The 12697-nt window shown below is 40.5% G+C and overlaps 1 protein-coding gene across 2 annotated transcripts in view; it reads left to right on the top strand.

Moving 5' to 3' along the window:
* drp2 (dystrophin related protein 2) overlaps positions 1-12697 on the top strand; it is a 106914-nt gene that overhangs the window by 46968 nt on the left and 47249 nt on the right. For both annotated transcript variants that reach the window (XM_061048455.1, XM_061048454.1), the window contains exon 3: positions 5224-5380. In XM_061048455.1, coding sequence (XP_060904438.1) covers positions 5224-5380 — 157 coding nt within the window. The remainder of the gene's footprint in view (positions 1-5223; positions 5381-12697) is intronic.

The following is a 12697-nucleotide window of genomic DNA, read 5'->3' as shown; positions in this document are numbered from 1 at the left end:
TTCTGTTCCCATCTGGGGAAAGAGGATGCTTTGAAATAACTCACATGTCAGTAGATGTTGTTCAAAGAGCAAAATAGTCTGTGTATGGAGGAGGTCAGGGTAGATGGATGGGCAGATGGGTCAAACAAACTTTAGCAGAAAAAAGGCCTTCATGTCCTGTGAGAGAACCACACAAGAAACATACCTGGACTAAACTTTACTTGATGTTATAAATAACCTTAACATCGTGTGCTTACAGTAATTTTACTAAATTAATGAATATACTTTTTGAATGCAAAACATGATGTGTTCTCTTAACTAAACCTCATCATATCACATCAAACTCTGACTACTTCACCACAATAACCTCATATTTATTTAGATAAAATGAACCTGTATTCAACCCACCATGGGAAAACTTACAGTTTCTAAGAGCAGCCAAAAAAGGAGAAAAAGAAAAATGCTCTTCACACAGTGCACAAATAATCAAACATATACCCTTTAAAGTGATGCGTGGTATTTGGACACATCAACTCTAACCAGGAGTTAATAGTAAGGGCTGCATGCAAACATGAGTTTAACATATGCACTTCACGTAGATTGAATGTGAACAGTTGTGTTATTTGTATGCTCATTTGTGAGAGTGGGCGTTAGGGACACACTCAAGGGTCAAATAAAAACACACCGTAAACAGCTTTTTCTGGTAATTTTGCCCTTTTGTGTTTCTCAGACAGCTTCATGTTCTTTAGTCAAGATGCTAACCACCAAAGAGCACTTAAGGTGCACTCCGACTTCCCTAGAAAACTGAACATTTTAGGATGAGTCACTCTCTCGAAAAAGACAACACACACGTTGTTTGTCTGGTAATTGGCAAATGGACTTGTATAGCACTTTTTACACTGCACGTCACATTCACTTTTTCACACCACATTCTCACACTTAAGCTGAGGCTGCTATATAAAGTGTCCATCAGTATTAACTAATGAATTCATACACATTCACACACCGCTGACATAGCAAAAATCAGCAGCAATTTGGGGTTCATTGTCTTGTCCAAGGACACTTGAAAATGTGACTGCAGGAGCTGGGGATCGAACCCTCACCTTCCGGTTGAGGGATGGACGACTCTACCACTGAGTCACAGCCGGTTGTAAGCAGCTACTTTGACCGACTGCAATTCTTTAGCCCCTATCATTATCTTGTAAGATAATCTGCTGATCCGACCAACAATGATTTAATTTAGCGAATTCAAATGCAGTTTGTGTATCCTAAGCTTGGATTAGCCTCTACGGCTATTATAAGCACATCAGTGGGCCAAACATTTTGTTCTCACAGGTCTCTTTAGTGCTGTAACCATTTACATTGTTGTTCATTTTAAATCAACCACACATACACAATCCTGCTGTGTTAAATACACATCAACGCCTCAACCATGCAGCTTAAAATGATATGAAACGATACACTTTGAGGAGCAACAGGAAGAGTGACCAGAATTGAACAAGACATATAATGTCTGCATATTCCTTTTGTTTGCCTTTGCAATCATTTAAAGCTTTTAGTATTAGTATTGCCAACCTTTAACCTTAAGCGTGTCACTTTATATGCTTTATTTCATCTTTTTTTTTTTTTATTCAACCTGAAGATAACTCTAAACCAACTTTAATTACAAAAAAGTAATTTAAAGGCTTTATATACGATTTTTCACACTTAAATATAATAGAAATCAAGTACATCCTCTGAAAATAACTGAGTGAGTCATGACTGTCTACAATGGGTGTAACACCCGAGTCCCACTGTCTGTGATGCTTTCAGAGTTTTTTTTCTGTATGTTTACATCGCCGGCCCGACGGCTGACTCCTCCCCTCGCGAATAAAAGTTGTTTAATTGAGGGACTAGAGAAAAGAAGAATAACATACTGTACTCACTGCTTAACTGTGTTTCTAGATCACGCTCATTTCGGGTACATTTACATGCAGTGTGAAGATACGAGCATAATAAAGATCGCTAGCATTCGCATGCTAACCCACAATGCACCGCGAGTTGTTTTGGTTTCATGCTGGTGCTCAAGGGCGACATCTGCTGGATCAAAAAAATTGCATATAAAGCCTTTAAAGAATTCAAGACCGACTAAAATACCTTCATTCTAAAATGGTTACTATTGAAAATGTCTACTTAACAATGCCTCATAATGCTGGAAAGTGAGCAGGACAGCTCCGTTAAAGGTTGCATCATGCAGCTAATGAAAAAGCTCTTAAAACCCACTGCTCATTACATAGCTAGCAGAGGGAAGTTAGTAGCTACATAAACTAGCATTTTGCCGCTAAAGGGAGTAAAAGTGGAGACCAACATAGAGTTATAAGAGATTGAAATATTGCACTTACATTCACCAGTTGGCTAAAACACAGCTATTAAAAACAGTTTGAGCTGAAGATTTGAAAGTGTTGTGTTTGGAGATTGTTTTTCTGGTCCAAAGTGGAAAAAGTAATGTTCAGCAGAAGCTTATTTCCTGGAATTGATCTTTAAGAGCTAGTACACCCGGCCTGTTTACTGTTTTGGTCCGCACAAAAACAAACTCATGATCCTTGGAATCTCTTTAATAAAATCTGCAGAACTTTGGTGTAAACTGATATCAAGATTCTTTCACTACAGAAATAAAAAACCTGTCTGCCTCTCATACTGGCAAACCTTTATCCTGGCTCCCCTACAGCTTAGCAGGGCAAGAGTTGTTCTTGGCAGCACCCACCATGTGACAACGATTCCATTACAGCTCAGGCAGCGCTCTATTTGTCTCGCCCTGTGTGTGTGTAATGGAAGCGCTAGTGATGGGTGAGTGTACTGTGAGATGTGTGTGTGTGTGTGTTTGGTTGTGCATGGTTCTGTGTAAGTGTGTGAATAGGAGGGAGGTTGCTTTTGAGGTTTTGAAGCGTTTTGAAACTTCTCTGCAACATTGCCAGGTTCATCTTTTGATGGATGACCTTACTTAGACACAGCCAAGGCCAGGTTTGGCTCTGATTTGAGTCAGATACATTCTCTCTCTCTCTATGTGTGTGTGTGTGTGTGTGTGTGTGTGTGTGTGTGTGTGTGTGTGTGTGTGTGTGTGTTTGTGTGTATTCCTGCCTGTTCTGGAAGAAAAAAAACATTTCCTCTTTGATTCAATTACCCCAACAGTCTGAGCTGGAGGGGCAACAGGAGGCTAAAGGGACAGCACGGTCCTCCTGTCTCACACAAGTTTCCTGACTGCAGGTTTTAAAAGAGAGTGCTATCAGTTCTGAAATGTGCACTTACAAGCTTGATTTCACCTCCCCCCCTTAAGGTTTTAAAGCTTTTCCCACATGCCTTCCCGAAACTGTCATCTCTGAAGTGATATGTAATCCCTCATGTGTCACAACTCATCTTTGCCAAACTCAGTTTGAGGAAAATTGCTTCACAGATCTTTTTCCAGCTGCTAACGTGCCATCGCTAATGTCAGCATGCTAACGGCGGAGGTCACGAGATAATGGCAGAGAATGCTGTTGCTGTATTTAATGGTGAATGTCTTATTAGATTTGACCTCAACCTCCATGCACTTGTCCACATTTAACAATGTTACAACCTCAAAATAATCTAAAGGCAATTAGTTGCACCTGATCTGAGTCCAGGGGTTCACAACAAAGCAGCTCAAGCTTTTCATATTTTTATTTAGAAATAATTAAAAAAACCTTGAATATTTTCCTTTCACACCTCAAATTATTGTTTTTTTGTGTTGTTCCAGTAGTATTCCACTTAAAACCCATTGAAATGTGCATGTTTTAAACTGAAAGTGTGTGGAAAAATTTGAGGAGGAAGATCGCTATGCAAGGCACTGTGTGTTAACCCTAGCTGCAGAAATGAATCATTGTGAAAACACTTTTTGACTGTAACTTTATTGTCTTCATTTCAACTCTGAAATCTTCTAGTGCTCCCCTGACTTCACATCAGCTTTAATAATATATATATTTGAGTGCTGGCTTCTGCTGTGTAATTGAAGCACTAAGATGCCCGTGCCCCCCCCCCCCAACTACTTAAGTACCAGCTGTGCCACTGATACACGAGCAGTGGTTCCTTCTGACATCTCTCGTGTTGCTGGCAGGTGGTGAGCAAATAGATTCTCCTTGTTATTTGTTCCTGATTCACTCCAGCAATCCTGCAGCAGAACTAACCTGTGACTGTGGGTGTGTTACCTTGTCTGACATGTGCCAAACATGCAGAGTTGCAGAGTATCTGCTGTGACTGACAGAGCGATGATTTAAGGCTGTTGCTCTTTAAAATGCACATAGTTCTGCTTGGATGCCCCTAAAATCTGCACATCTTTACTTCGCATCCTCACCAGTTGAGGATCAGCGTAGAAGACCTGAGAGTTAAGAATCAGCATTGCTAATGGTATTTCAGCATACACTTGGTAAGAGCTGGTAATAGAACTATGGTGTATATGGAAAAAGTCAAATAGATTGCTAAAAATGAATTCTAACACTACTTTATTTAGCCACTTACTTCATAAAACTACGCTCCATTTGTGTCAGAAAGAGTCTACTCATATCTAAACTTTTAAAATCGTCAAATTTGACCCATACACAAGATAGAGGTTGTTATTTACATTTTTAATGTTATGTGTTCCATTTTTATGGCTCGAGTTTGGACCGACACATACAGCTTTGTTTTCTGTGTGTCAGCTTCTCATAATCAAATTAATGATCAAACAGAGCAGCTCAGCTTAACTCTGCATCGTGCGAGAGCAGTTTTATATTGTTTGTAGGATCTTTGATCTTTTTCGTTGGGTTTTTGAAGGAGAAATGGACAACTTACGTCTCGATAGATCCATTGCATATATCGAGCAATTGATGCTAACAGTGTCTGGTTATGATTGCTAAGCTATGTCTTTATAATCTCTGTTTGGAGGAAAGGTTTAGCACACTGTTCATTTTAATACTTCCATAAAACAAAAACATTAAAATGTTACTTCTAAAATTATCAAAATACAATCCTTGTCAAAAAAATCAATGCTAAAATGCAATTTCCATGCGGCACTTCCAAAAGTAACATGATCATCACGACATGAGTAAACTTTAAGCATTGCATATAAATGCTTAAATACTAACTAATGTTTTTACATATTATGATGACGTTTTTAGAGATGGGTTTAAAATCTAAACTGTTGACATTATGCATGGTGAATAACCAAATAATCTGTTTGCCTAACCGAATGTGTGTTTATGTGTGTGCTTGCAGAGTGCGGCTAGAGGCCTTCTCCGACAACAGCGGGAAGCTGCAGCTCTCTCTGCAGGAGATCATCGAATGGCTGACAGCCAAGGACGAGGAGCTGTCAGAGCAGCTGCCCATAGGAGGTGACGTTGGGGCTGTGCAGCACCAGAGGGAGTTCCACCAGGTAATGTGGACAATGATACACCTTCAGTCCAAACATTGCACGTCCAGTACAAATATTGATGAGATAGAGTCTTTATTGGGCCAAAGGGAAATCTCCAAGTACTTACTTCAGACAAAGAGATTTATGTGAACAGAAACACACAGACAGATTGAGTCTATATCTGAGATACATACATTTTGTATGTGATGGTATTGAGTGCCCTTTCCAGCTCATATCTGCTTCTGATAGAAATGGATAGTGAGTGTTACAAGGTTCATGTGCTCTGCTCTGTGGGATTTGTGTGCAGACCCTGTCATTGAGATATGAGAGGCTGGGGGTTGGGAGGCTGAGCGCTTCTGACTACTCAAAGCATTTTTACACAGCAGGTCACACCTACTAATTTACACTCATTCAAACACTGGTGGCATATAAGTGTCCATCAGTATTAACTAATCCCATTCATACATATTCATTCATACACCGCAGACTAAGCACTTGGGTGCTGAGTTTTACCTCGGACAAGTGTCTGAAGGAGCTGGGGATCAAACCCCTGACCCTCCAGTTGAGAGAAGACTCTTCCACAGTTGTCCCAGGTTCATTCATTCATTCTTCAGGCAGTGTTTGCAGAGTAAATGGGTGAATTTCTGATGCTGGGGACAGTTGACATAGTATATAAATGTGTTTCAGCAGCAGTGAGGTATTATGAGTTTTATGGTCTTCCAGAGCAGCAGCAAAAGGTGTGAAACAGAATAGAGCATTTTGCAGATAACAGATCGTCTTTGCGGGCAGCTTGTGTAGAAATCACAGATATTGATCACGCTGAGTTTATTGTCCAGCCTGAGTCAATACGAGATAGTTGAAACTCTCTCGGAGTTCAGCTGTCATTGATACAATTGATGTAGGTGGGGCTTTGTGCACTGTTGTTTATATGTGGAATGAAAAATCTTTTCTTGAAATCAGTGGTTTATTTGATGCTAAAACAATCATTGTTTTAAAGAAACAGGAGAGGGAGTGCACAGAGGAGGGACAGAGACATTTTCATGTTCAGCTGAGATGCACACTGAGTTGGATGTAGAACTAGTTCATAACCCAACAGCCTCCTGTTGTCTCACACATTTTGTTCTCTGTTTGGAAGTAGCTTCTGTAGTCTTCTAATATCCCCCTTGTACATTTTAAACTAACTGGGAGGTGGAAGACTAATTCACATTACAAATTAGTTTTTAATCAATCTGTGGAGTAAGCTTTTTCATCAAGAATAAACTCATAAACTCACTGGACAGACCACAACTGATGCTGGCTTTTGAACTGAGTGCTGATAACAAGTGAGATGGCACCTGTCCTCTTTAGCCCAGCGAACAGGCTGTCCAGGATTTCCAAACAGGAAGTCAAATTTTGACTCAGGAGACCTCAGGATATTTTTCAAACTTCGCCTCAGTCTTTTTCTAATGAGCCTGAACCCAGAGAAGGAGAGAAGGCTGCAGCCTTTCTGGATCTGGTTTATATACAGTTTTCCTTTTTGCATGGCAGAGAGTTAGGTAACATTTGTGAATGCAGTGATGAACTATGTTCACAGACAATTGGCTTTGAGGTGTTCTAGCACCCACGCAGTGAGGTCCACTACAGAACCGTGTCTGTTTGTAATGCAGGGCTGTCTGACAGTCAGAAGATCACAGACACACAATATTGTTTTTTTGGCCTGGTCCTCTGCATACAGATATGTATTCAGAGTCAAAGTACATTATTCTTAAAGTGCTTGCTTACATTGTCTTTCAAAGAATAGTGAACCCCTCTCAATATTTACCTCAGACAGACTCTGCCTCTCTGAGAGGCTCTTATTTCCAACCTGATCAACCATCAATATATGACGAGTTGGGGATGAGATCGTGTTGCTTTTTCTACCCAATAATGTTTTCAACCTGTTACCAGCTAACTCTGAGATGTTCCATTATTTATTTCACAACTTAACCAGTCTTTTGTTGCCACTGTCCCAACTATTTTAAACATGTTGGACAATTCACATTTAAATAGGGCATAAAATGTTCCAAACACAAAGACATCTCTAAGTTTGAACACCTTTTTCAATCAATCATAAGTCTCAATGTTATGAAAATAATCACATTCTGTTTTTGTTTGTACAAACTTCTTTGAATTTGGGGTTGTAAAAATTAAGTGGTCTAATTCTGCATCTCTAGACTGCTGGAAAAAGCATAGTAAGACAGTTTGTATTTGACATTACATTCATCTGAGCTCACAATTTTGCCATCTTGAGATTTGTATAACCATGCATGCTGTTCCCTTTCTAATTCTCTGCTGTGGCCTGGGGGATTTGTTTTAAAATGACAAACTGTAACACAAACACACAATCTGCACATTATAAGCGTGATTTAAAAAAAAAAAGTATTCAGTCCCTCTGAGGTAAATAAGCATTTTGATTAACACTGAATCACATGAGGATTACCTGCTTCACCTCAGTTTCAATCTCTTTTTGACTTTCTGATGAAGTTCTGTCAGTAAATTATAATGAGAGTACAAAGAAATAACTAGAAACCAAAATTGTAGCATCTCAATGCGCTCAAAATACCAAACCCGGAGGTTATATTACCTTGTTGTCAGTATCCAGCACTAAGATGATAGCAATGGTAACGATTTTAACATTTCTTTTTACATATCAAAGATTAAAGCTTAAGGGAACATCAGTTCTGGTTGCTGACAGCTAGCCTTGTTCTCCTCCTCCTCCTCCTCCTCCTCCTCCTTTTCCTCCTCCTCAGATAAGTCCTCCATGGTTCAGCGATTCAAACTGGCTGTTTAAATCCCTTCAAGGGCTAGCATGGATAGAAGGACACACATCCACAGACCTTATTGATCATGGCCGAATCAGTGCTTTTTTAAAATTCCCTACATACATCAGGCGTCTTTGATCTCATTTTTAAACCCTCACACTTCTTTCAGTTATTTTCTCTTATTTTCTCTTCCTACATCGTCTCAGGTCTGTGATGGCGGGTTCAAACTGTGCTTGATCGATTTCAGTTTGTCCACCATTAGAAAGCTTGTTTTGGATATATTCACCTTTTTAAGAGTGCAACAAAATAAAATGAAATTCTATTGATTTCCACAAGGTAAATTAACCTCTTAAGACCCAGACGATATGCTTTTTTGACTTCCTTGAGTTAGAACACCGGTACATGTAATATGCACTATCTTTAAAGAGTAAGCTGCAGGATGAGATGGTTTTACTGTAAGAAATAACTAAGTTATCAGTTTACTAGTTGTAGAAAGAAAATGCAGTATATGTTAAACCCTTATATTTATTCTTTTGGTAGACAGAAACTACATGTAAATTTGTCACATTACCAAAAAGCAATACCAATGTAGACTTAAAGGTTACTACGGAAGCCCTAAGCAGACATGATTCTGTACATTTTTTTAATCAGTTTTCCCGTGATAACGAGTAATCGGGTTGTTTTCTTTAGATTGTGACTTATTTATCCTGTAACCCCGGAGTTGCTAAAGCACAAAACAAACACCTCATTGGTGTGTGCACTGACAGCACGGCATCCTGTGGTCATGCTTATCACAATGAACACACAGCCCATTGTTTTGCTTTTTAGATCTTCTGAAAATTCTCATTATCATCGGGAAAACAAGCTTTGATATCTCAATTAAATGAGAGTCAAAATGTTGAGAAAACAACCAGAAATTACTCATTATCACAGAAATGGACTACAATAAATATATGGATACATGTCTGCCTATAGGGCTTCTGTAGATACTACATGCAAAGACTTGTTTCTTCTTTTTAATCAGTGTTGTAGCTTGTCACAAATTCTATATTAACATAAACTACAAACATTATGAAATGGTTTCAACTCTTTAATTTATTGAGGTTTTGCATCTTGTTCTCTTTCTTCTTGGGTTTGGCTGTAGGTTGACTTGGCAGAGACAGCTGCCGTCTTGTTTTTACCACTGTTGTAGTCGAGTCAACAAACCCTCGAGTCCCCAGTGCTCAAGTCCAAGTTGAGTCCGAGTCACCAAAGAAAAATCTGAGTCCAGTTGAGTCCCCACTACCTGATTCTGAGTCCAAGTCTGAGTCGTCAAAGTTGAGTATGAGCCGAGTTCCAAGATGGGCTTCAGTCCTCCACTTAAGCACATTGATGTGATTATTTGAATGTGTTAAATGCTTCTAAGCTGAGCTTTAACTCTCTATTATCTGTGAGTCTTGTGTTTATACTGTACCTCAATCTTAGAGGGTAGTTTGTATGGTGTTAAAACACAGAGCCATCAAACGACATCAAACCACAAATGAAAATTGTTCTGTCTTCAGAGCTCAGAAAAGATTAATAACCAGCCAATGAATGAAAACTCTGTTTCGGTTGACCATATGCATGTACACACATAAACCAGTAACTCTCTGGTTCCTGATAGAAAGCGATATATATATATATATCAATATACTCTTTTCTATCAGATTTCATGAATTGATCAAGCTTGTGTCTTTAGAGGTTGCTCAAGCGGATCAAAAGAAATGAAATGTCTTTCCTGTGTGTTGTTGAGACAAACACTGGTGGGACAATCATAATCTCAGGATGTCTTTAAGGGAGGAAGTCTCTCCACTGAAATCTTTATAAGTGACATGTTTTCAAGCCCAGAAGGTTGGTTGGACCAGGGACTGCTCAGCAGGCACATGTGTATTGATGTGTATGTCTCTGATGTTCTGTTAGAGTGTGGCTGGTTTAAAAGCTACAGACATTAAGATGAAGCAAAAAAAGAAAGATTAGAATGCCAAAATAAACCATAGCTGAATTAGAAATAACTATATTTTTGTGAATAAACAATATTAAGTAAAAAAAATATTAGATACAGATTAACACAAAATGTACTTGGATGTGTGTGTAAAGGATAGAACCACAAGAAGAAATGGTTTTCGATTACTTGTACGACTGAACTTCTTTGGAGAGACGTGACCTAAGATGCTCGGGATTTTCTTCCATTTCCTGTTGTATCATCTAAGCTGTGGATGATGTATCTCAGGAAGTGGAACTATTGTGAAGCACACACACCCCACACACACACAGACACACACACACACACGCACACACACGCACACACCTGTAATTGGTTCTGTAAGTACACCAGAGTTTCCCTTTCCACCCTCTTTCCAATTTTCTGTGCTGTCAGTTTGTGCGGCGACTCTGAAAGAGGACTTGTATCGATGGTGAGAGGTTTGTGGCTCCAATCGCACCTTGACTTGTGCTCTGTGAAATCAGCCCCACAATTAAACTCAACACTACCCTTAAGTTTCTCCTGACCCCCTTCTCCTCCCCCTAATCTTCTATTATCTTGCTTCCCCCCCCCTACCCCCCCCCCCCCCCCCCCCCCCCCCCCCTCCACTCCTCCTTGTCGTGCACTCTGTGTGTTCGTCATCCCTCCAACAGTGCTGGTGCTGCTTGATGATGCACAGCCCTCCAAAAACTCACTGAGTCATTTATAGTTCTCAGTGTTAAACATCTCTCCTCTCCCCTTCCTCTCCAAAATGTTCCATCTCCCGCACAGCGCGCCTTCATTATCTGAGATGCCGAGGCTTCCTGAGCGCCTGGTTGCTCTAAAACTTTTCTGACAAAGCAGAGGGGGAAATTGCATCCCAGTTTTCCATAGAGAATTAAAGCGTTTTAAGAAATGTGAATTATTGATCGTAAGTGGATTATTCTGATGTCGGTTTTGTGTGTAGGATGAACGCCTTCTGCGCTACATTTGTGTGTGTGTGTGTGTGTGTGTGTGTGTGTGTGTGTGTGTGTGTGTGCAGCTGCATGCGTGTTGGTTTGGGATTTTGTTGACTGTGTTTGGGTGGGGATGGAGGGGAGTTTGGGTGGGAAGATATGTTTTTTGTGTGGCTCTGCTGTGTTGGGATAAGTGAGCATTTTGCTGTTTGGAGGGATTTTGTGGGACTGAAGCAACCGCTGAATCTCCTCTCTTGTTGCGAGCGACCGTCTGGCGGGAAGAGTAAAAGGAACACTATCAACATGTTTAGAAGTCGATGGAGTCTCTAATGAAGTCAACCCCTCCCCCCCCCTTTTTTCCCCCCCCTCCTCCATGCATTATGTATCTTAATCTGATCTGAAGGCTTCTCTCTTAATGTTCCTTCAACCAAAGATGAAGCCTGTGAGTGTGAAATTTAGCTGGAATTAAAGTTTTAACATGACAGCTGGCTCAGGGAATCCGTGGCTCAGCTCCTCTTTGGGGCAGCAAAGCAGCTAAAGAGAGGATGAAGAGAGGGTGAAGGGAAAGAACAGGAAGGAAGGAAGCAAGGAGGGTTGTGATTATCGAAAGAGTGTGCGAGGGAGGAAGAGAAGAGGACAGGTTTTCTTCATGACTGCGACACTGAGAATCTTATCTGCTGCCACAGCCTCCTACCGCTACACATTTCTGCATGTTTTCTCTGTTCTGCCTCATGTTTGCTGCTGTTTCTTACTGGGGGAGTGGGGGGGCTTTCTGTTTAGCTCTCCTCCTCGCTCTGTGTTATCAGGCTTACCGGGCTCTGGTTCTGGGGTTTCTTAATAGTCGCTGAAACAGTCACTGCTGCTGCACCAAAACGATGCTGCTAATTCCAGCTGGTAATGTAGATTTTCAGCTGAAATCGTAATCTCTTCACAGCGTAAAAGGATTGAGAATGCTGTCTTCAACCTAAATAAATTACTTTGAAGAGAGGGGATGTCCCTGGCTTTAACTCGCACACCTGCAGTGTGTTATATAGAGAACAGAGATTAGTGTGTAGAAGAATGACACACTGGCTTTCTTCAAGGCCCCCGGGAGACTCTGGGTATCTGCTCAGCGGTGGAGTAAAGTCCTGCATCTCTGTATGTGTGTGTCTTCTTTCACACTGAGCCCTGTCTGTTATTTACTTAGCAGTGCCGTTGAATGTTGACTCCAGGAGCAGGGTTTTTTTCCAGATAATTGGCTCCTCCTGGCAAAAGTCTGTAGCTGACCACTACTCCCTCTAGATTCGGGGTCCCATTGAGCCCCCGGGCTCTCAGCACACACGGTCACACGTGTAATCTCATGTTGTCCTACCATGTAGATCGCTGCTGGTGTATGTGTGTTTTCATTTCTCTTTGTGGTTACCAATGCATTGCAAAAAAAGATGCGTTTCCATGATTTTTATTACTCCTTTGTGTTTCTTTGTTGCATGTGTGTGTCTCTCTTCTTTCATCATAAAAGCACCTTTTGTAACCTTTGACTGCATCATACTTCCCTTACACAATAAAATATATTTCTCAGAATTAAATCAAAATGTATTCTTCTTTAATGCAATACTACAATGCTGCAGCCTAATGAGTGTAGGTA

Source organism: Labrus mixtus, chromosome 10 (assembly GCF_963584025.1).
Source record: "Labrus mixtus chromosome 10, fLabMix1.1, whole genome shotgun sequence".
NCBI lineage: Eukaryota > Metazoa > Chordata > Actinopteri > Labriformes > Labridae > Labrus > Labrus mixtus.
The sequence above is the reverse complement of the archived record's forward strand: the minus strand, read 5'-3'. Positions and strand labels throughout refer to the sequence as shown.